The sequence below is a fragment of the Salvelinus fontinalis genome, unplaced genomic scaffold, assembly GCF_029448725.1.
Source record: "Salvelinus fontinalis isolate EN_2023a unplaced genomic scaffold, ASM2944872v1 scaffold_0083, whole genome shotgun sequence".
In the NCBI taxonomy this organism is placed as follows: domain Eukaryota; kingdom Metazoa; phylum Chordata; class Actinopteri; order Salmoniformes; family Salmonidae; genus Salvelinus; species Salvelinus fontinalis.
The window spans coordinates 275,962-298,471 of record NW_026600292.1 but is presented as its reverse complement, the minus strand read 5'-3'; the positions used below and the strand labels follow the sequence as shown (position 1 = coordinate 298,471).

Here is a 22,510-nt window from a genome sequence, read left to right as displayed (position 1 = left end):
ACTAGGGTCATTTCAATAAATATAAATAATATGTCTAAGGTTAATAAGACAACTAAGTAACACTGCCTCTGTGTTTGAGTAATCAACTCGTCATCAATATTTGATTATGTGAATCAGCTGTGTAGTGCTTGGGCAAAAACTAAAACGTTCACCCCTTGCGGTCACCGGGACCGAGTTGAGGAAACGCTGGCCTCGCCACTCATGGTTAAATGATTCAATGCCGCCATCATGTGTCTAATAGGCAGAAATACAAGAATCAAGAGTAGAGTGGAAATAGTTATGAATCAATGTATTAATAGTTGATTAAATAATCTGTGTATTTATTGTCTTAAATGTTGATCTTATTTACAACATGATGGTTATACTGTATTGACACTAAAACACACTGTAAAAACTGCAAAGGTAAACATGTATTTAACGTATATAAAATACGTAATAATTAAAAATGTGATGACAAAACAAGTGATATCATGACACTGAACAATATAGCATTATGTAAAATACAATTATAATTAATAGAAAATGTAAAAAACTGCAAATGTTTAAATGTATGTAATGTACTGATTCCATTTTTTTTATATAAAAAAAACGAATATAGTATTATAAAATATAAAACATAAAATGGAGAATCATGTCTGACAGCAATACAAAGTAAATCATCAATAAACACATCAGGAGAAACTTGGCCCAAAAGCTAAAAATATTAAAAAGGTCTTATTATCCATATTAGTTGCTGAGGAAAGTAGTACTATTGATGTTATAAATCCCTAAATGGCAAAATCCCATAGGAAAATATCAGAAATGTAATCTTAAACTATAGATAGTAAACAGATTAGTACACAAGAAAAAATGTGGAAATGGAAAAATCCCCTTGAAAAAAAGCAGAAGCATAACCCATCCCATTTATCATCGAAATAAGTATCATAATAAGAAAATAAAAAAATCTATTCCAGCATTTACTCAAAAGTTAAAGTTCTTGGTCTGGAAAACCATCTAGATATAATAGCAAGAGAATAGAGGTGTGAGGCCTATTTTTGGATTGGAACTGTAGCTCTTCAGTCCAGCTTCTGTGGTGGTTCTCTTCAGTCCAGCTTCTGTGGTGATTCTCTTCAGTCCAGCTTCTGTGGTGATTCTCTTCAGTCCAGCTTCTGTGGTGATTCTCTTCAGTCCAGCTTCTGTGGTGATTCTCTTCAGTCCAGCTTCTGTGGTGATTCTCTTCAGTACAGATTCGGTGGTGGTTCTCTTCAGTGGGAGGGTCCCCTCACATTCTGAAAGACACTGAATTAGCAATTTACACTCCCACTAAAATGTTTATGGACACACAAACACACTTACTGCCAGGGTGTCATACTCTGGTGACCTGGTCTTCATGTTCAGAGGTGTGTACATGTCACTGTTGGGGTCACTGTTAGGGTCAGGCTGGACATTCTGTGGACAGAGAGAGAGAGAGCAAGGGAAAGATGTAGAGAGAGTGGGAGAGAGGGAGAGAGAGAGGAAATGCATGTGTGCTTTGAAACACCAGTCTTTCCATCATTTTCTCTAAACAGATTCAAGTATAAAACACAAACACACTAACAAACAATCAACATGAATTATAAGAGACTTACTGCCAGAGTGTCGTAGTCAGGGGACATGGTCCTCATGTTCAGACCTGTGTACGTGTCACTGTTACAGTCAGGACGGACACGCTGTGGAGAGAGAGAGAGAGAGAGAGAGAGAGGGGTAACAATTAAAATAGTATCCCAAACTCGGAGCTGGGGCTCCCCCTGGGTGCACGTTTTGTTTTTTGCCCTAGCACTACACGGGGGGGATGTCCTGGTGTAACTGATAACTGATAGAATCACCTGTGTGTCTGTTGTAGCATCACTTCCGCCTGTGAATCTCCTGTAATGAGGGACAGAGTGAGTTCTGCTCTCTACTGACCTCTAGTGGAAGTTGATATGTTACTAATACAATTTAGCAGTTAAGGGCGTTGGGCCAATATTTAATTGAATTTAAACAAATCAGAGGTCTAAGGTGAAAGAATAATACAAACGTCAATGTTCCCTTCTTCACTCACCTGAACCACATGAGTCCAGAGAGACAGAGGATGAGAACCAGAACAACCACTATGATTCCTACAGCTGCAGTCAGAACTGAGGTCTGTTTCCCTAAAATATCAAATGGATGATATGAGTACATGTTATTATGAAGTGAAAATGAATATACAGCAATACAGGACATTAATGCAATACTTGTATATAGAAGCCTATGTATAGTTATAAACCAAAGTGTCATAAGGCAAACTAGAAGAAGATTACCTTAAAACATAATTTCTTATTGAACATTATTTTGTATTGAAGTATTGAAGATGTAACTTTACCTGCTACAATGATCATCAGAGCTGTAGAGTTCATAGATCCTCTTCCATTCTGGGCCTCACAGTAGTATTCTCCTCTGTCCTCAGAGATGATGTTAGTGATGCTGTAACTCTGTCCTGATGCTTTTGGTAAGGTTACGTTCTTCTTGTACCAGGTGTATTTGTCCACAGGTGGGTTGGCATCACTGCTGCAGGTCAGAGTCACTGAACTGCCCTCCACTATTTCACCAGAGGGACTGACTGACACTGAGGTGTTCCTTGGACCATCTGGTGTAAAATACATTGTATTTATTTATAGCAACATTTGTGTTTACATTTTACGGGTGAGTTTGAAATAATTTATAAATTATAATAAATTATTAATTCAGAGTAGAAGAAAATCTGAAACAGAATCACTAAAAATAATTTTGCGGACTCCGGCCGCAAAACCTGAACCTATAGGGGAGGGTCTGGGTGGGCATCTGTCTGCGGTGGCGGCTCTGGCGCGGGACGTGGACCCCACTCCACCATAGTCTTAGTCCTCTTCAGTTGCGTCTTTAGAGCAGCGACCCTCGCCGCCGACCTTGGATTGGGGACCCAAATAAATGGCGCCTCTGGACTGAGGGGCAGCTCCAGACTGAGGGGCAGCTCAGGACTGAAGGGCAGCTACCGGACTAAAGGGCAGCTACCGGACTAAAGGGCAGCTACCGGACTAAAGGGCAGCTACCGGACTAAAGGGCAGCTACCGGACTAAAGGGCAGCTACCGGACTAAAGGGCAGCTACCGGACTAAAGGGCAGCTACCGGACTAAAGGGCAGCTACCGGACTAAAGGGCAGCTCCGGACTGAGGGGCAGCTCCGGACTGAGGGGCAGCTCCGGACTGAGGGGCAGCTCCGGACTGAGGGGCAGCTCCGGACTGAGGGGCAGCTCCGGACTGAGGGGCAGCTCCGGACTGAGGGGCAGCTCCGGACTGAGGGGCAGCTCCGGACTGAGGGGCAGCTCCGGACTGAGGGGCAGCTCCGGACTGAGGGGCAGCTCCGGACTGAGGGGCAGCTCCGGACTGAGGGGCAGCTCTGGCAGCTCTTGACTGAAAGGCGGCTCTGGCAGCTCCTGACTGACGGACGGCTCTGGCAGCTCCTGACTGACGGACGGCTCTGGCAGCTCCTGACTGACGGACGGCTCTGGCAGCTCCTGACTGACGGACGGCTCTGGCAGCTCCTGACTGACGGACGGCTCTGGCAGCTCCTGACTGACGGACGGCTCTGGCAGCTCCTGACTGACGGACGGCTCTGGCAGCTCCTGACTGACGGACGGCTCTGGCAGCTCCTGACTGACGGACGGCTCTGGCAGCTCCTGACTGACGGACGGCTCTGGCAGCTCCTGACTGACGGACGGCTCTGGCAGCTCCTGACTGACGTACGGCTCTGGCAGCTCCTGACTGACGTACGGCTCTGGCAGCTCCTGACTGACGTACGGCTCTGGCAGCTCCTGACTGACAAGACGGCTCTGGCAGCTCTTGACTGAAGGACGGCTCTGGCAGCTCCTGACTGACGGACGGCCCCTGGAGGAAGGAAACGGAGAGACAGCCTGGTGCGTGGGGCTGCCACCGGAGGTCTGGTATGTGGAGGAGGCACCGGATAGACCGGACCGTGGAGGCTCGCTGGAGGTCTCGAGCACCGAGCCTGCCCAACCCTACCTGGCTGAATGCTCCCCTTAGCCAGGCCAGTGCGGCGAGGTGGAATAGCCCGCATTGGGCTGTGCTGGCGAACCGGGGACACCATGCGTAGGGCTGGTGCCATGTACCCCGGCCCGAGGAGACGCACTGGAGACCAGATGCGCTGAGCCGGTTTCATGGCACCTGGCTCGATGCCCACTCTAGCATGGCTGATACGAAGCAATGCTATGTACCGCACCGGGCTCTGCCTGCGCACCGGGGACACCGTGCGCCTCACGGCATAACACGGTGCGGTGCCTGCCCGGTCCCTCTCTCTCCACGGTAAGCACGGGGAGTTGGCGCAGGTCTCCTACCTGACTTCGCCACACTCCCCGTGTGCCCCTCCCAAGACATTTTTGGGGCTGCATCTCGGGCTTCCAGCCGCGCTGCCGTGCTGCCTCCTCATACCGCCGCCTCTCCGCTTTCGCTGCCTCCAGCTCCGCCTTGGGGCGGCGATATTCTCCAGCCTGTGCCCAGGGTCCCTTGCCGTCCAGAATATCCTCCCAGGTCCAGGAGTCCTGCGATCGCTGCTGCTGCCCGTTATCACGCTGCTTGGTCCTTTGGTGGTGGGGCATTCTGTCACGGCTGTCTTCCTCCTCCTCCGACGAGGAGGAGTAGTAAGGATCGGAGGACCAATGCGCAGCGTGGTACGTATTCATGCTCTTTATTATAACGAACAAACACAGAAACAAAACAATAAACCACACGTGAAATATCAACCGAAACAGTTCCGTGTGGAACACACAGACACAGAAAATAAACACCCACGAAACACAGGTGGAAAAAGGCTAAGTATGATTCTCAATCAGAGACAACTAACGACACCTGCCTCTGATTGAGAATCATACCAGGCCAAACGCAAAAACCAACATAGAAAAATGAACCTAGATAACCCACCCAACTCACGCCCTGACCATACTAAAACAAAGAAATAACAAAAGAACTAAGGTCAGAACGTGACATCTTTATTTTTTGTGAAACTGAAAATAAACCAAGAAACAAACAACGACCGTGCAGTACTGAGGTGCAACATGCACTCACTCAAAAACAATATCCCACAAAGCAGGTGGGAGAAAGGGCTTCCTAATTATGATCCCCATTTAGAGGCAACGATTACCAGCTGCCTCTAATTGGGAACCATACAAACCAGCCACATAGAAAATAAATGACTAGAACACCCCCCTAGTCACGCTCTGACCTAAACACCATAGAGAACCGAGGGCTCTCTATGGTCAGGGAGTGACAGTACCCCCCCCCCCCCAAAGGTGCGGACTCCGGCCGCAAACCTGAAACCAAATGGGGAGGGTAGGGAGGGGGGATGATTCGTGTTGGTGGCGGCTCCGGTGCGGGTCGTAGCCCCCGCCCCCGGATACGACCAAGGCACCGTGCTGAACGCCGTGCCTGGACTGGGCATCGGCACAAAGGAGGGCTCCAGCGATGGAGCTGGGTTGGACGCCGTGCCTGGACTGGGAACCGGCGCAGAGGAGGGCTCTTGCCATGGAGCAGGACTGGACACTGTGCTTGGACTCTCCGGACCGTTGACCTTCCCGGGAAGCTCCGGGCCGTTAACCGTCCCTGGAAGCTCCGGTCCATTGTTCGTCGTTGGAGGTTCCGGACTGTGGACCATCGTAGGAGGTTCCGGACTGTGGACCATCGCAGGAGGTTCCCGGACTGTGGACCTTCGCAGGAGGTTCCCGGACTGTGGACCGTCGCAGGAGGTTCCCGGACTGTGGACCGTCGCAGGAGGTTCCCGGACTGTGGACCGTCGCAGGAGGTTCCGGACTGTGGACCGTCGCAGGAGGTTCCGGACTGTGGACCGTCGCAGGAGGTTCCCGGACTGTGGACCGTCGCAGGAGGTTCCCGGACTGTGGACCGTCGCAGGAGGTTCCCGGACTGTGGACCGTCGCAGGAGGTTCCCGGACTGTGGACCGCCGCAGGAGGTTCCGGACTGTGGACCGCCGCAGGAGGTTCCGGACTGTGGACCGTCGCAGGAGGTTCCGGACTGTGGACCGTCGCCGGAGGTTCCGGACTGTGGACCGTCGCAGGAGGTTCCGGACTGTGGACCGTCGCAGGAGGTTCCGGACTGTGGACCGTCGCCGGCAGCTCTGGACTGTGAATGCGCACTGGAGGCCTAGTGTGTGGAGCCGGTACAGGTGGCACCAGACTGGTGACACGCACTTCAGGGCGACTGCGGGGAGCAGGCACAGGATATACCGGACTGGGGAGGCGCACTGGAAGCCTAGTGCATGGAGCCGGCCCAGGTTGCACCAGACTGCTAACCGGATCCTCTGTTCGGAGGTTGAGCAGAACACACTTGCACAACATCTCTCTCATCTCTGTCTCTCCCAACTTCCCCATTGCCTCCCTGACGGTCTCTGGTTCTTCAGGGCTAGTGCAGGGAGCAGGCACAGGACGTACCGGGCTGGGGAGGCGCACTGGTGGCCTGGTGCGTGGAACCGGCACAGATGGTACCGGGCTGAGAAGGTACTCTTCAGCGCGCCTGCGCTGCAGCATACTCCTCGCCAAAACCTCACTCCGGTATCCCTCGTTGCACTCCTCAGGAGTTTGCCATTCGGGCTCTGGCACTCCCCGCTGCTCCGCCGACCGCTCCGTGTGCCCCCCCCCCCAAAACAATCTTGTGGTTTTTGTGGCCGCGGTCCCCGGCGTTGTCGCTGTCCCCCTATGCTCCTTGGCGACTCCCGCCAAGGAAGGGTCTCGTGTCCTCTCATGTCCTCCCAAGTCCCAAAATTCCTTACCTCATTTTCACGCTGCTTGGTCCTTTGTTGGTGGGATATTCTGTCACGATCGTGTGGAGAGACGGACCAAATCACAGCGTGATTGGAGTTCCACATCTTCATTTTTAGTGAAACTTAAAATAAACCAAGAAACAAACAACGACCGTGCAGTACTGAGGTGCAACATGCACTCACTCAAAAACAATATCCCACAAAGCAGGTGGGAAAAAGGGCTTCCTAAATATGATCCCCAATTAGAGGCAACGATTACCAGCTGCCTCTAATTGGGAACCATACAAACCAGCCACATAGAAAATAAATGACTAGAACACCCCCCTAGTCACGCTCTGACCTAAACACCATAGAGAACCGAGGGCTCTCTATGGTCAGGGAGTGACAGGATGTTAAAATATGTATTGATAGATATATTTATGTGGAAAACCATCTATTCTAAATTCAAGTATCATCATGATCAGTATATCAAACTGGACGTCTAAACCCCCAATGTACTTACATGTGACAGTGAGCGTCTCTTCAGCAGAGGGTAGATCCTCACGGCCTTCTACAGCACAGGAGTATCTGCCTGTATACTCGCTGCTGACTGAGAAAAGGCTATAGACAGGAGAGGAGGTGTTGCTGTTTGGTAAAGGCTGTCCATTTTTATACCAACTGTAGGCTGTGATGGGGTCCAGTGTACATTTGGTTCTACATGTCAGTGTGACTCTCTCCCTCTCTGACACATATGTAGGATCCATCTCCAACACAACATCTAGAGTAAAAGGAAACAAATCATTATTATCCTCCTATATATGTCCTCCTATGTGAAATATTATATTTGTTTTTTTTTGTTACATAACACTACAGTGTCTGCATGACTGCCCTTAAATAAGGTAATTCCTGTCATTAATTTGATATATTTAGCCAGGACATTCAACTCTGTAATAATGTCCATTGTTTTCCAGGTAGTCCTGGGTTCCATAGAATCAATAAAACAGATTAAAACACAACATTCTCATTAGCATACATACAAAACAACACTCACATTACATCTATCTAGATATGTGTCATAGATGTGAGATGAGTGACAGATTACCTGTGACAGTCAGGGAGACACGTGAGCCAGAAAACTTTCCTCCAGATGTTATGAATCTGAACCTGTACCCAGCAGAGTCACTCAATCTCAGGTCTGTGATTCTCAGGGTACAGTTATTCTCCATATCCCCAAGGTACTCTATGACCCTCATACCCTGGCACTGAGCTCAGATCTTCAGCATCCATACCAGACCATTTAGTAAACCAGAAAGCTTTTTTGATCTCATGATAACTGGGATATGTGTAAGAGCAGGATATGTTCACTGTTGACCCCTTCAAGGCACAGATTTTCTGATGGGTGTAAGTCACACTCCAACAGTTCTTACCTGAAACACAAGACAATATAACACCTTTATAAAATTATTAATTACAATATCTACTGTATACACTTATGCTGTTACGTTCCCCTGTCACGATCGTGTACTGGAGAGAATGAGGACCAAGGCGCAGCTGGATATGAATACATCTTCTCTTTTTTTATTTAAAAGACGAAGATGAACACGACACGAAACACTTTAACAAAACTATACAAAACAACAAAACGACCGTGAAGCTACAAACGTTGTGCACAAACATACAGGCTACTAACGTTCTACATAGACAATTACCCACACCTAATGAGAGCCTATGGCTACCCTAAATAAGGCTCCCAATCAGAGACAACCGAAATCAGCTGTCTCTAATTGGGAACTCATTCAGGCAACCATAGACTCTTCTAGATCACTCACCAACATAGACAACGCTAGACTTCTACACTCAACACAAAACCATATATTACACCCCATAACCCCTTTACCAAATAAACACCCAAAACAAACAAAACATAAACATTACCCATGTCACACCCTGACCTAACTAAAATAATAAAGAAAACCAATAATACTAAGGCCAGGGCGTGACATAACCCCCCCCTTGAGGCGCGAACTCCGGGCACACCATACACAGTCTAGGGGAGGGTCTGGGTGGGCTTCCATCCACGGTGGCGGCTCCGGCTCTGGTCGCGGTCCCCACGTCACCACAGTACCTAAACACCTCCTATGCTTCCTCCAAACGACCCCCCTCCACCTTAACCCCATTGCATTCAGGGGCAGTTCCGGACTAAGGGGCAGTACCAGGGTAAGAGGCAGTACCAGGGTCAGGGGCAGTACTAAGGTCAGGGACAGTACCAGGGTCAGGGGCAGTACCAGGGTCAGAGGCAGCACCAGGGTAAGGGGCAGCACCAGGGTAAGGGGCAGCTCCGGACTGAGGAATGGCAGCTCCGGACTGAGGGACTGCAGCTCCGGACTGAGGGACTGCAGCTCCGGACTGAGGGATGGCCCATGGCTGGCTGACGGATCTGGCTGCTCATGGCTAGCTGACGGATCTGGCTGCTCATGGCTGGCTGACTGATCTGGCTGCTCATGGCTAGCTGACGGATCTGGCTGCTCATGGCTAGCTGACGGATCTGGCTGCTCATGGCTAGCTGACGGATCTGGCTGCTCATGGCTAGCTGACGGATCTGGCTGCTCATGGCTAGCTGACGGATCTGGCTGCTCACGGCTAGCTGACGGATCTGGCTGCTCACGGCTAGCTGACGGATCTGGCTGCTCACGGCTAGCTGACGGATCTGGCTGCTCATGGCTATCTGACTGATCTGGCTGCTCCTGTCTGGTTGGCGGCTCTGGCAGATCCTGTCTGGTTGGCGGCTCTGGCAGATCCTGTCTGGTTGGCGGCTCTGGCAGATCCTGTCTGACGGACGGCTCTAGCGGCTCCTGTCTGGCTGGCGGCTCTAGCGGCTCCTGTCTGGCGGACGGCTCAGTGGGCTCATGGCAGACGGGCGGCTTTGCAGGCTCATGGCAGACGGGCGGCTTTGCAGGCTCATTGCAGACGGATGGCTCAGATGGCGCTGGGGAGACGGATGGCTCAGATGGCGCTGGGGAGACGGATGGCTCAGATGGCGCTTGGCAGACGGGCAGTTCAGTCATTGCTGTGCAGACGGCAGATTCCTGCCGGCTGAGGCGCACTGTAGGCCTGGTGCGTGGTGCCGGGACTGGTGGCACCGGGCTGGGGACACGCATCTCAGGGCTAGTGCGGGGAGAAGGAACAGGGCATACTGGACCCTGGGGACGCACATTAGGCCTAGTGCGTGGGGCCGGAACTGGTGGTACCGGACTGGGGACACGCATCTCAGGGCTAATGCGGGGAGCAGCAACAGGATGCACAGGACTCTGGAAACGCACAAGAGGCTTAGTGCGTGGTGCCGGAATTGGTGGTACCGGGCTGGAGACACGCACCATAGGACGAGTGCGTGGAGGAGGAACAGGGCTCTGGAGACACACTGGAAGCCTGTTACGTGGTGTATGTACTGGTGGCACTGAACTGGGGCGGGAAAGTGGCGCCGGAAATACCGGACCGTGCAGGCGTATTGGCTCCCTTGAGCATTGAGCCTGACCAACCTTACCTGGTTGAATGCTCCCCGTTGCCCGACCAGTGCGGGGAGGTGGAATAACCCGCACCGGGCTATGTAGGCGAACCGGGGACACCATGCGTAAGGCTGGTGCCATGTAAACCGGCCCGAGGAGACGCACTGGTGGCCAGATATGTAGGGCCGGCTTCATGACATCCGGCTCAATACTCAATCTAGCCCTGCCAGTGCGGGGAGGTGGAATAACCCGCACCGGGCTATGCACACGTACAGGAGACACCGTGCGCTCTACTGCGTAACACGGTGTCTGCCCGTACTCTCGCTCTCCACGGTAATTACAGGGAGTAGGCGCAGGTTTCCTACCTGACTTCGCCACTCTCCCTTTAAGCCCCCCCCAAAGAATTTTTTTGGGTTTTCCCACAGGCTTCCTACCGCTTCGTCGTGCTGCCTCCATTCGCCGGTATCCCTCCTCGCACTGCGCCAGAGAATCCCAGGCGGGCTCCGGCACTCTCCCTGGGTTGATCGCCCACCTGTCGATCTCCTCCCACGTAGTGTAGCCCAGATCCTTTGTAGGTTCCTTTTCCTGCCTCCGAGCTAGCTCCTCATATCGCCGCCTCTCTGCTTTCGCTGCCTCCAGCTCAGCTTTGGGGCGGTTATATTCTCCTGGTACCTCCCGGTCTAAAATTTCCTCCCATGTCCATGAATCCTTGTATTGCTCCTGTTGCTTTGTTTTCCGCTGCTTGGTCCGATGGTGGGTAATTCTGTCACGATCGTGTACTGGAGAGAATGAGGACCAAGGCGCAGCTGGATATGAATACATCTTCTCTTTTTTTATTTAAAAGACGAAGATGAACACGACACGAAACACTTTAACAAAACTATACAAAACAACAAAACGACCGTGAAGCTACAAACGTTGTGCACAAACATACAGGCTACTAACGTTCTACATAGACAATTACCCACACCTAATGAGAGCCTATGGCTACCCTAAATAAGGCTCCCAATCAGAGACAACCGAAATCAGCTGTCTCTAATTGGGAACTCATTCAGGCAACCATAGACTCTTCTAGATCACTCACCAACATAGACAACGCTAGACTTCTACACTCAACACAAAACCATATATTACACCCCATAACCCCTTTACCAAATAAACACCCAAAACAAACAAAACATAAACATTACCCATGTCACACCCTGACCTAACTAAAATAATAAAGAAAACCAATAATACTAAGGCCAGGGCGTGACATCCCCAGCAAGAAAACCTAACATGTAACCAAAACAAAAGTGGGAATTAATAAAAGAGTCACTGACAAAGACAAAAATGAGACCAGTGGGTTCTGAAAGACACTCATGGGGGTGTCCATTGAAAATTGACTATCAACAACAACTGGAACCAAAAAGACATGAGCGCCCACAAGATTTGCCCAAGAAGAGGCAAACAAAATAAAACTCCACATGCCAGCACAGTTGTAACACATACTGACTAACGAGTGACGCCAATCGGGGCACCCCACCTCCAAATATAAATGGGGAAAAAAATCAACAATGTTTAAATCATATGCTGTGAAAGTAACCAGGAAGTGACTATCCACTCAGCTTTGTAGTTTTTAAACTTTGGTAGTTATTTTTTCATGGGTCTTCAGTGCTCAAAAAGTAGTGCAATGGTGTACAAGTGCAAACACGTAATGAAAGGTATCTGGTAGAAGTAAATTCATCCATTCACTGCATTTTCATGAATTTGATTATATATCTTGAAGCTCGTTCAACACTGCGTGGCAAAGCATACGGACCTAAAGCAGAAGTGAACATCACATTCACAGCAAATTCAATAATGATCGTCTGACAACCTGAAACAAATGTTGTATGTAAAAGTCCACACTTACACACTGCAGGAGAGTGGAGATCCTCATGGCCTTTTACAACACAGGAGTAACTGTCTGCATCACTAAAGGAGTCTGGGTACAGGCTGGAAGTGTCCTCCTTTACTTTGTGTCCGTTCTTGTACCAGATGTAGGTGGGGTTGTCAGTCAGAGTGCAGGAGGTGATACAGGTCAGTGTCTTATCCTGATGTTCACCAGTCACCTTCACCTGAAGACCTGGAGAATAAACAATATCACTGTAAATCCCTTTATCACTGACTTATCACTCTAATACAAAGATGGAGGAAATCCTATGTTATACAGACATAAATACAAACCAAGACAATGTTCCTGAACTAAATGGAATTCAACAGTTTAACTATATTGAATGTAACTGTACCTGTGACAGACAGAGTGACTCCAGGACTTCCATAATATTTCCCTCCAGTCTGATATGTTAATATTCTGAACCAGTACGTAGCTGAGTCTCTCTCTCTCAGGTCTGTGATTCTCAGGGTACAGTCTTTATTCTTAACCCGATGATACTCCAGACGACCTGCATACTCTGGGTCCTGAACCAGATCTTCAGGTTCTACACCAGTCCCCCATTCAGTGAACCAGAAGGTTGTTGTGACTGTATAACCTCTGGGATATGTGTAAGAGCAGGTCAGCTCCACTGTTGACCCCTTTAAAGCACAGATCTTCTGATGGTTGTAAGTCACACTCCAACAGTTCTGACCTGAAATACAAGACAATATAACACCTTTATAAAATTCTTAATTACAATATCTACTGTATACACTTATGCTGTTACGTTCCCCAGCAAGAAAACCTAACATGTAACCAAAACAAAAGTGGGAATTAATAAAAGAGTTACTGACAAAGACAAAAATGAGACCAGTGGGTTCTGAAAGACACTCATGGGGGTGTCCATTGAAAATTGATTATCAACATCAACTGGAACCAAAAAGACATGAGCGCCCACAACATTTGCCCAAGAAGAGGCAAACAAAATAAAACTCCACATGCCAGCACAGCTGTAACACATACTGACTAACGAGTGACGCCAATCGGGGCACCCCACCTCCAAATATAAATGAAATAAATCAACAATGTTAAAATCATATGCTGCGAAAGTAACCAGGAAGTGATTATCCCCTCAGCTTTGTAGTTTTTAAACTTTGGTAGTTATTTTTTCATGGGTCTTCAGTGCTCAAAAAGTAGTGCAATGGTGTACAAGTGCAAACACGTAATGAAAGGTATCTGGTAGAAGTACATTTATCCATTCACTGCATTTTCATGAATTTGATTATATATCTTGAAGTTCGTTCAACACTGCGAGGCAAAGCATACGCAACTAAAGCAGAAGTGGACGTCACATTCACAGCAAATTAAATAATGATTGTCTGACAACCTGAAACAAATGTTGTATGTAAAAGTCCACACTTACACACTGCAGGAGAGTGGAGATCCTCATGGCCTTTTACAGTACAGGAGTAACTGTCTGCATCACTAAAGTAGTCTGAGTACAGGCTGGAAGTGCCCTCCTTTACTATGGTACCGTTCTTGTACCAGATGTAGGTGGGGTTGTCAGTCAGAGTACAGGTGGTGCTACAGGTCAGTGTCCTCTTCCCTGCCTCTGTGGCAGGAGTCACCTTCACCTGCAGGTCTGAATACAGAGTAAATGACAATAACATAATAAAACCAATAGTGTATTATGGATTTAAAAAATGTAGAATTAAACATCAAATAGAAATATATGTATAAACATGATCATTTGTTCAGTGTAACCTGTGACAGTCAGAGTTGTTCCAGGGAAGCTGTATCCCCATCTTGAGGTCTGTGTGTTAAATATGAACTTGTACTCAGCTGAGTCCTTTTCTCTCAGATTTGTGATTCTCAGGGTGGAGCGACCTCTCTCCATCTCTCCAGCATACTCCACACGACCTGTATACCCTGGGTCTGTGGTTAGGTCTTCAGGGGTCGACTTATCACTTCTAAACCAGAATGATGATGTGGTGTAATAATAGCTAACATAAGTACAGGATATGTCCACTGTTGACCCCTTTATGACACACATTCTCCTCTTGGTGTAAGTCACTCTGCTGCAGCGCTGATCCTGAACACCTGAAACATAAAGAGGGCATTATTTACACAGTAGAATATTGAGCTTCAGTAATCGTGTGATACAGTTTTGTTAGACAACTCTGAAGCTGTTTAGCAGACAGAATAATTATATCTGAAAAGTTATACTAGAATACTGAGTTGAATTCATACTCACACACTGCAGGAGAGTGGAGATCCTCATGGCCTTTTACAGCACAAGAGTAGCTGTCCTTATCATTAGGGAGGACTGAATAGGTGGAAGTCTTCTCAGTTACTATCTGTCCGTTCTTGTACCAGATGTAGGTGGGGTTACCAGTCAGAGGACAGCTGGTGGTTCTACAGGTCAGTGTCTTCCACTGTGACCGATGTGAAGGAGTCACCTTCACCTGCAGAGCTGGAGTAGATCACAACATTAAAACCCTGCATCACCTGTTCTCTAGTTTAATCACATGATGCAAGACATTCTCAAACACATTTAATTCTTAAATCTGTTTCATATATACAAATCCAATTTCTAGACCTAAATGGACAGTAGATATTAATTGAACAGACTAGCAGTATAAAGCATGTAACTGTACCTGTTACAGACAGAGTGACTCCAGGATCTCCATAATATCTCCCTCTGGTCTGATCAGTTGTAAATCTAAACTTGTACGTAGCTGAGTCTCTCTCTCTCAGGTCTGTGATTCTCAGGGTACAGTCTTTCTCCTTATCCCCATGATACTCCAGACGACCTGTATACTCTGGGTTCTGACCTATATCTTTAGGTTCTACACCAGTCTCCATTTTAGTGAACCAGAAGGTTGATGTGACTTTATGACCTCTGGGATGTGTGTAAGAGCAGGTCAGCTCCACTGTTGACCCCTTCAAGGCACAGATACTTTGAGTGGTGTAAAACACACTCCAGCCATCCTGACCCAGTACCACTGAAACACAGTCACACAACGGTATCAGAATGAAGACAAGGTATATTGTCTCACACTGAAGGTAGGATTTGTACACACTTTGTTGCCATAGTTCCTGATTTGAGTGTGAATGAAAACCACAGATAAGCATCACTCAGTGAGGTGTGAAATATAACTATTTCAAGTGAAGTGGAGACTCCTAACAGAACACACCAGAAAACATTATGAATCTTATCCTTTTAGACATGTCTGTAGATTGATAAAAGATAAGAATGAGACCATACCTGCTACAGACCAGAGAAAGACCACCAACACACTTCCTGCTGTTCTCAAGGTCATTGTTGCATCTCCCACCCTGCAGTGTTAGAAACATAAACAACAACTCACTCTATAGCTGTTGAATAACTACATACAAACCATCAGGGGCAGCAGGTAGGGTTCTAGTCAAAGTAGTGCACTCTATAGCTGGTGAATAACTACATACAAACCATCAGGGGCAGCAGGTAGGGTTCTAGTCAAAGTAGTGCACTCTGTAGCAGGTGAATAACTACATACAAACCATCAGGGGCAGCAGGTAGGGCTCTAGTCAAAGTAGTGCACTCTGTAGCAGGTGAATAACTACATACAAACCATCAGGGGCAGCAGGTAGGGCTCTAGTCAAAGTAGTGCACTCTATAGCTGGTGAATAACTACATACAAACCATCAGGGGCAGCAGGTAGGGCTCTAGTCAAAGTAGTGCACTCTGTAGCTTGTGAATAACTACATACAAACCATCAGGAGCAGCAGGTAGGGCTCTAGTCAAAGTAGTGTACTCTATAGCTGGTGAATAACTACATACAAACCATCAGGGGCAGCAGGTAGGGCTCTAGTCAAAGTAGTGCACTCTATAGCTGGTGAATAACTACATACAAACCATCAGGGGCAGCAGGTAGGGCTCTAGTCAAAGTAGTGCACTCTATAGCTGGTGAATAACTACATACAAACCATCAGGGGCAGCAGGTAGGGTTCTAGTCAAAGTAGTGCACTCTATAGCTGGTGAATAACTACATACAAACCATCAGGGGCAGCAGGTAGGGCTCTAGTCAAAGTAGTGCACTCTATAGCTGGTGAATAACTACATACATACCATCAGGGGCAGCAGGTAGGGCTCTAGTCAAAGTAGTGCACTCTATAGCTGGTGAATAACTACATACATACCATCAGGGGCAGCAGGTATGGCTCTAGTCAAAGTAGTGCACTCTATAGCTGGTGATTAATTACATACAAACCATCAGGGGCAGCAGGTAGGGCTCTAGTCAAAGTAGTGCACTCTATAGCTGGTGAATAACTACATACAAACCACCAGGGGCAGCAGGTAGGGCTCTAGTCAAAGTAGTGCACTCTATAGCTGGTGAATAACTACATACAAACCATCAGGGGCAGCAGGTAGAGCTCTAGTCAAAGTAGTGCACTCTGTAGCTGGTGAATAACTACATACAAACCATCAGGGGCAGCAGGTAGGGCTCTAGTCAAAGTAGTGCACTCTATAGCTGGTGAATAACTACATACAAACCATCAGGGGCAGCAGGTAGAGCTCTAGTCAAAGTAGTGCACTCTAGCTGGTGAATAACTACATACATACCATCAGGGGCAGCAGGTAGGGCTCTAGTCAAAGTAGTGCACTCTATAGCTGGTGAATAACTACATACATAACATCAGGGGCAGCAGGTAGAGCTCTAGTCAAAGTAGTGCACTCTATAGCTGGTGAATAACTACATACATACCATCAGGGGCAGCAGGTAGGGCTCTAGTCAAAGTAGTGCACTCTATAGCTGGTGAATAACTACATACAAACCATCAGGGGCAGCAGGTAGGACTCTAGTCAAAGTAGTGCACTCTATAGCTGGTGATTAATTACATACAAACCATCAGGGGCAGCAGGTAGGGCTCTAGTCAAAGTAGTGCACTCTATAGCTGGTGAATAACTACATACATACCATCAGGGGCAGCAGGTAGGGCTCTCGTCAAAGTAGTGCCCTCTGTAGGGAATATGGTGTCATTTGGGATGCAATTATAACAACACATCATCATCACAGCCTTGAGTGGATGGTGTGTAAATAACATCACAATAGTTTGTTAATATGGAGTGTCAGCGGTATCGGCAGGTAGCCTAGTGGTTAAGAACGTTGGGCCAGTAACTGAAACATTACTGGTTCAAATCCCAGAGCTGACAAGGTGGAAAAATCTGCCATTTTGAGCAAGGCAGTTACCACCAGCTTGAATGATAACTCCTATCCCCAAGCTGTGAGGATAAACAACAAGTCACACATACCTTTTATATCATCATTATATGATAGTGTCTGTATTCACCAAGTATCTCAGAGTGGGATCTAGGATTAGTTTTCCCATTTAGATCATCATTATATGGACCAGGAGGACCTGATCCTAGATCAGCACTCCAAGTCTGAGACCCTTGAGTACATGACTTGTGTAATGGTTTTCTTCCTGAGATGAAGGAGAGGACCAAAACGCAGCGCAGCTAGTGTTCAACATAATTTAATAAAGAAAATGTGAACACTACAAACAACAAAACAATAAATGTGAAAACCGAAAACAATCCTATCTGGTGCAGAACACAAAGACAGAAGATAACCACCCACAATCCCCAACACAAAACAAGCCACCTATATATGATTCTCAATCAGGGACAACGATTGACAGCTGCCTCTGATTGAGAACCATATCAGGCTGAACACAGAAACAGACAAACTAGACACACAACATAGAATGCCCACCCAGCTCACGTCCTGACCAACTCTAAAACAAGCAACACACATAAGAACTATGGTCAGGACGTGACACTTGTGGCTAGAAACAAAAAACTATATTTCAAGATATCAAGAGTACTTACAGACTGAAGGGGAGAGGTCTTGTACAGTGAGTCAACTTACTGGTAGTAAGTGGGAACTGCTAGTAAGTGTCAGTTCTGTGGTTGATACATATTTAAAGTAGTCAGAATACAAGTAGCTGATGCAGAACTGTCCTTTCCTTCCTCTTTAAAACATTAACATGCATGGGGACCAGAACAGCATGTCAGAAAGGGAGGTTACTGTATTAAAATGGGCCCTACATTTCTATAATGGACACAATGTCACCCATTTCCACTTTTATTTAAATACAGCACCATGTTAACAATATGTTGACTATTCTATATGGAATGTTTATAATATCTTAGACATTCTAAGATGCACACTCAATAAATATATATATAGAACTTTGACCTGTTCCATTTAGAACTCAGAGGGGTAAGGCAACACATTTGCCTTGCCCCTCTGAGTTCTAAATGGAACAGGTCAAAGTTCTATATATATATTTATTATTATTTATCTAAGCCTTGTTTTACCAGGTAGTTGACTGAGAACACATTCTCATTTACAGCAACAACCTGGGGAATATTTAAAAGGGGGATGAATGAGCCAATTCAAATCTGGGGATGATTAGGTGGCATGAGGGCCAGATTGTGAATTTTAGCAGTGGACACCAGGGTTAATAACACCCCTACTCTTACAATAAGTGCCATGGGATTTTTAGTGACCACAGGACACCCGTTTAACATCCCATCCAAAAGACAACACCCTACACGGGACAATGTCCCCAATCACTACCATGGGGTATTGGGATGTATATATTTTAAACCAGAGGAAAGAGTGCCTCCTTCTGGCTCTCCAACACCACTTCCAGCAGCTTCTGGTCTCCCATCCAGGGACTGACCAGGGTGAACACTGCTTAGCTTCAGAAGCAAGCCAGCAGTGGGATGCAGGGTGGTATGCTGCTAACAGTTGGCTGGTTCCATGGACTTGTAAGTAAGCATTTCATGGTAAGGTCTACGCCTTCCATTAGATTTTCCTTCTATTCTACAAACCCATTCAATTTACACTCCTCATCAGCTGCATCAAAGTGGTACTGAAGGTTCCAGTGTTCTAGACTAGAGCTCCACCTACTGGCATCTCAACATTACTGCACCATCCTAATAATAATGTCATCAATAATGGTGGACTAATTAAACACAACAAACTGACAATACATCAGATAGAATGGTGAAACACATCACTGGCTACTCGACAAAGTCACATTTAACCACACAAACACACGTTTGTAGTAGTACAACATGCCACTGTCATTCTGTTACACTGAATGCTTCCCAAATGACACCATAATCCCTATATAGTGCACTACCTTTGACCAGAGCCCTATGGGCGTGGTATGACTGTGTGTGTTTGCATGCCCTCTCAACTTGACTGGCCTGCAGCCCTATCAATCACCGTTTGCTCCGCTGTTCATCCAACCAATCAGGGTGCTTGGATGCGCTGCAGGACACCGCCTCCCCGCACCTTTAGTTAGTGCATGGCATCGTCAGTCTTGAGAAGAAGTGTTGCTGACAGACTTTTGACATGCAGTTCCTTACTGAAGTGTGAGACCAGCGAATATAACCACACAATAATATAAAACATCTTCAAATGGAAACAGCTGTGTCTGCATGTATGTGGTGGTGACCATCAAGAGTAGAGTGACGAGCCTCAACACCATGTTCTGACCAGACAACACTATAGTGGGCAGAACCTAAACCAATCAGCATTAAGTACGTAGCGGGTCTCGGCAGATCCAGCTAACCGCTCAGACGAGATCAGGCTGTTTACACATGTAAAAACCGTCTGGATGACCTCTACTAACCCCTAGGTACTGACTCAGGAATGTGTGAAGGACCACAGGGATGTCTGACAAAGGGTTGTTATTGTGATCACAACAAGGCCCTCCGGTTCACTTTGGGTTCTTATACAACAGGGTTTCTAGGAGGAAAGAGATACATGGAAATAGAATGAAACCTCTCCAGCTGCTTCTTACCGTTTTGCTTTTTGTCCCTTCCTGCCTCCTGTCCAGGATGAGAACATCATGCAGTCCATGCATCTGTTCAACAACGTCATTTAGTGACACTTCCTGTGGGTGTGGCCTATCAGAAGGGACGCCCATATTTACCCCACTGCCCCCGCCCCATGTTCTATCCCATAATCAGACACAATGGGGCTGTCAGGGGGGTAAACGATACCTCGTCATTGGATATCCACTATCCCATCCACCCCCAACCCCTCTCTTCCTACCTGGGAAAGTTTGACACTAGTTAGGGGGTCAAGAATAGTTTGACATCACATTCTCACTAAACAATGATGTATTCTATTCTCTAACTACTAGTTGGACAAAATGGTGGATATTCATCTAAGGACAAAGGCTTTAAATCAAGAAATAATCTGGATAGTTGGATAGAAAACACTCTGACGTTTCTAAAACTGTTTGAATGATGCCTGTGACTATAACAGAACTCATATGGCAGGCAAAAACTGGAGAAAAAAATCCAACCAGGAAGTGGAAAATTTGAGGTTGGTCGTTTTTCAACTCATTCCCTATTGAAGATATAGTGGGATATTGGTCATCTTGCACTTCCTAAGGCTTCCACTAGATGTCAACAGTCTTTAGAACCTTTTTTGATGCTTCTACTATGAAGGAGGGGGGAATGAGAGGGGAATGAGTCAGAGGTCTGGCAGAGAGCCACGAGCTGGCCACACTCGTTCACGTGTGAGCGAGCTCTGTTCCATTGCAATTCTACAGACAAAGGAATTCTCCGGTTGGAACATTATTGAAGATTTATGTTATTAAAAACATCCTAAAGATTGATTCTATACTTCGTTTTGACATGTTTCTACGGACTGTAACGGAACTTTTTGACTTTTCGTCTTCTCCTAGTAAATGCGCTTCGTGAGTTTGGATTTGTTTACCAAACGCGCTAACAAAAGGAGCTATTTGGACATAAATGATGGACATTATCGAACAAAACAAACATTTATTGTGGAACTGGGATTCCTGGGAGTGCATTCTGATGAAGATCATCAAAGGTAAGTGAATATTTATAATGTTATTTCTGACTTCTGTTGACTGCAAAATATGGCTGTCACACTCGTCGTCCTCCTCATCTGAGGAGGAGAAGTTTGAAGGATCGGAGGACCAATATGCAGCGTGGTAAGTGTTCATCTTGAATTTAATAAACACAGAGAACACTTAACAAAACTATACAAAACAATAAACGACGAATGTGAAGCTAATGAATAATAGTGCTGACACAAAAACACTACATTTAGACAATCACCCACAACCCACAATGACAAAACAGGCTACCTAAATATGGTTCCCAATCAGAGACAACGACTAACACCTGCCTCTAATTGAGAACCATATCAGGCCAAACACATAGAAATAGACAAACTAGACAAACAACATAGAATGCCCACTCATATCACACCCTGACCAAACAAAACATAGAAACATACAAAACAAACTATGGTCAGGGTGTGACAATGGCGGATGTCTTTTTGGCTTGTTTGTGCTCTGAGCACCGTACTCAGATTATTGCATGGTTTGCTTTTTCCGTAAAGCTTTTTTGAAATCTGACACAGCGGTTGCATTAACCTTTCTGAACCACCCATCCCGGATCCGGGATAATTGTCATCAGAAACGCTGACTAGCATAGCCTAGCCTAGCCTAGCGCCACAGGTATATAATATAATATAATTTCATGAAATCACAAGTGCAATATTGCAAAACACAGCTTAGCCTTTTGTTAATCCATCTGTCGTCTCAGATTTTGAAATTATGCTTTACAGCGAAAGCAATACAAGCGTTTGTGTAAGTTTATCGATCGCTCGACAAAACAATAAGTACACCTAGCATCAGGTAACTTGGTCACGAAAATCAGAAAAGCAATCAAATTAATTGTTTACCTTTGATGATCTTCGGATGTTTTCACTCACGAGACTCCCAGTTAGACAACAAATGTTCCATTTGTTCCATAAAGATATTTTTATATCCAAATACCTCCGTTAGTTTGATGCGTTATGCCCAGGAATCCACCGGAGAGAGCGCTCGCGACAACGCCGACAAAAATCCCAAATTATATCCATAATGTCCACAGAAACATGTCAAACGTTTTTTATAATCCATCTTCAGGGTGTTTATCAAATATCTATTCGATAATATATCAACCGGGACAGTTGGCTTTTCACTAGGACAGGGAGGAACAATGGCCGCCTTTCTCTGTTACGTAGAACTCACTCTGAGAGCCCCCACCTATCCACTTATGCAATGTGCCCTTTCACGGTCATTCTTCAAAATAAAAGCCTGAAACTATGTCTAAAGGCTGTTGACACCTTAGGGAAGCCATAGAAAAAGAAGTCTGATTGATATCCCTTTCAATGGGCAATAGGGATGCAGAGGAACAGAGAGGTTTCAAAAACAGGGTCACTTCCTGATTGGATTTTCCCC

General features: G+C 46.6%; 2 protein-coding genes across 2 annotated transcripts; both read right to left on the bottom strand.

Moving 5' to 3' along the window:
* Positions 1-303: 303 nt before the first annotated feature.
* Positions 304-7,961, bottom strand: LOC129842979 (B-cell receptor CD22-like). Its single transcript, XM_055911702.1, has 8 exons — positions 7,881-7,961; positions 7,302-7,556; positions 2,363-2,626; positions 2,060-2,150; positions 1,845-1,884; positions 1,608-1,688; positions 1,336-1,428; positions 304-1,268 (listed from the first exon to the last, which is right to left on the bottom strand). Exons 2-8 carry the CDS (start codon positions 7,540-7,542, stop codon positions 1,245-1,247), a joined length of 834 nt encoding a protein of 277 aa, XP_055767677.1. The 5' UTR covers positions 7,543-7,556; positions 7,881-7,961; the 3' UTR covers positions 304-1,244.
* LOC129842978 (uncharacterized) lies at positions 7,945-15,299 on the bottom strand. The gene is made up of 7 exons (XM_055911701.1): positions 14,836-15,299; positions 14,433-14,651; positions 13,943-14,278; positions 13,602-13,820; positions 12,552-12,890; positions 12,176-12,388; positions 7,945-8,205 (listed from the first exon to the last, which is right to left on the bottom strand). The coding sequence occupies exons 1-7, from the start codon at positions 15,041-15,043 to the stop codon at positions 7,994-7,996; spliced, it is 1,746 nt and encodes a 581-aa protein (XP_055767676.1). The 5' UTR covers positions 15,044-15,299; the 3' UTR covers positions 7,945-7,993.
* Between the last annotated feature and the right edge of the window lie 7,211 nt (positions 15,300-22,510).

What these genes read in the sequence shown, in the direction of transcription:
- LOC129842978 (XM_055911701.1), bottom strand. Translation starts at nt 15,043, where the DNA reads ATGGAGACTGGTGTAGAACCTAAAGATATAGGTCAGAACCCAGAGTAT. An exon ending in TCTCCACTCTCCTGCAGTGT is followed by an intron (nt 14,279 to 14,432) that starts GTGAGTATGAAT and finishes TTTATGTTTCAG; the next exon opens with GTGTTCAGGATCAGCGCTGC. An exon ending in AGTCACTCTGTCTGTCACAG is followed by an intron (nt 12,389 to 12,551) that starts GTACAGTTACAT and finishes TTTATTCTCCAG; the next exon opens with GTCTTCAGGTGAAGGTGACT.
- LOC129842979 (XM_055911702.1), bottom strand. Translation starts at nt 7,542, where the DNA reads ATGGATCCTACATATGTGTCAGAGAGGGAGAGAGTCACACTGACATGT. An exon ending in TCTGGACTCATGTGGTTCAG is followed by an intron (nt 1,885 to 2,059) that starts GTGAGTGAAGAA and finishes CCCTCATTACAG; the next exon opens with GAGATTCACAGGCGGAAGTG. An exon ending in CAGAGTATGACACCCTGGCA is followed by an intron (nt 1,269 to 1,335) that starts GTAAGTGTGTTT and finishes AGTGTCTTTCAG; the next exon opens with AATGTGAGGGGACCCTCCCA.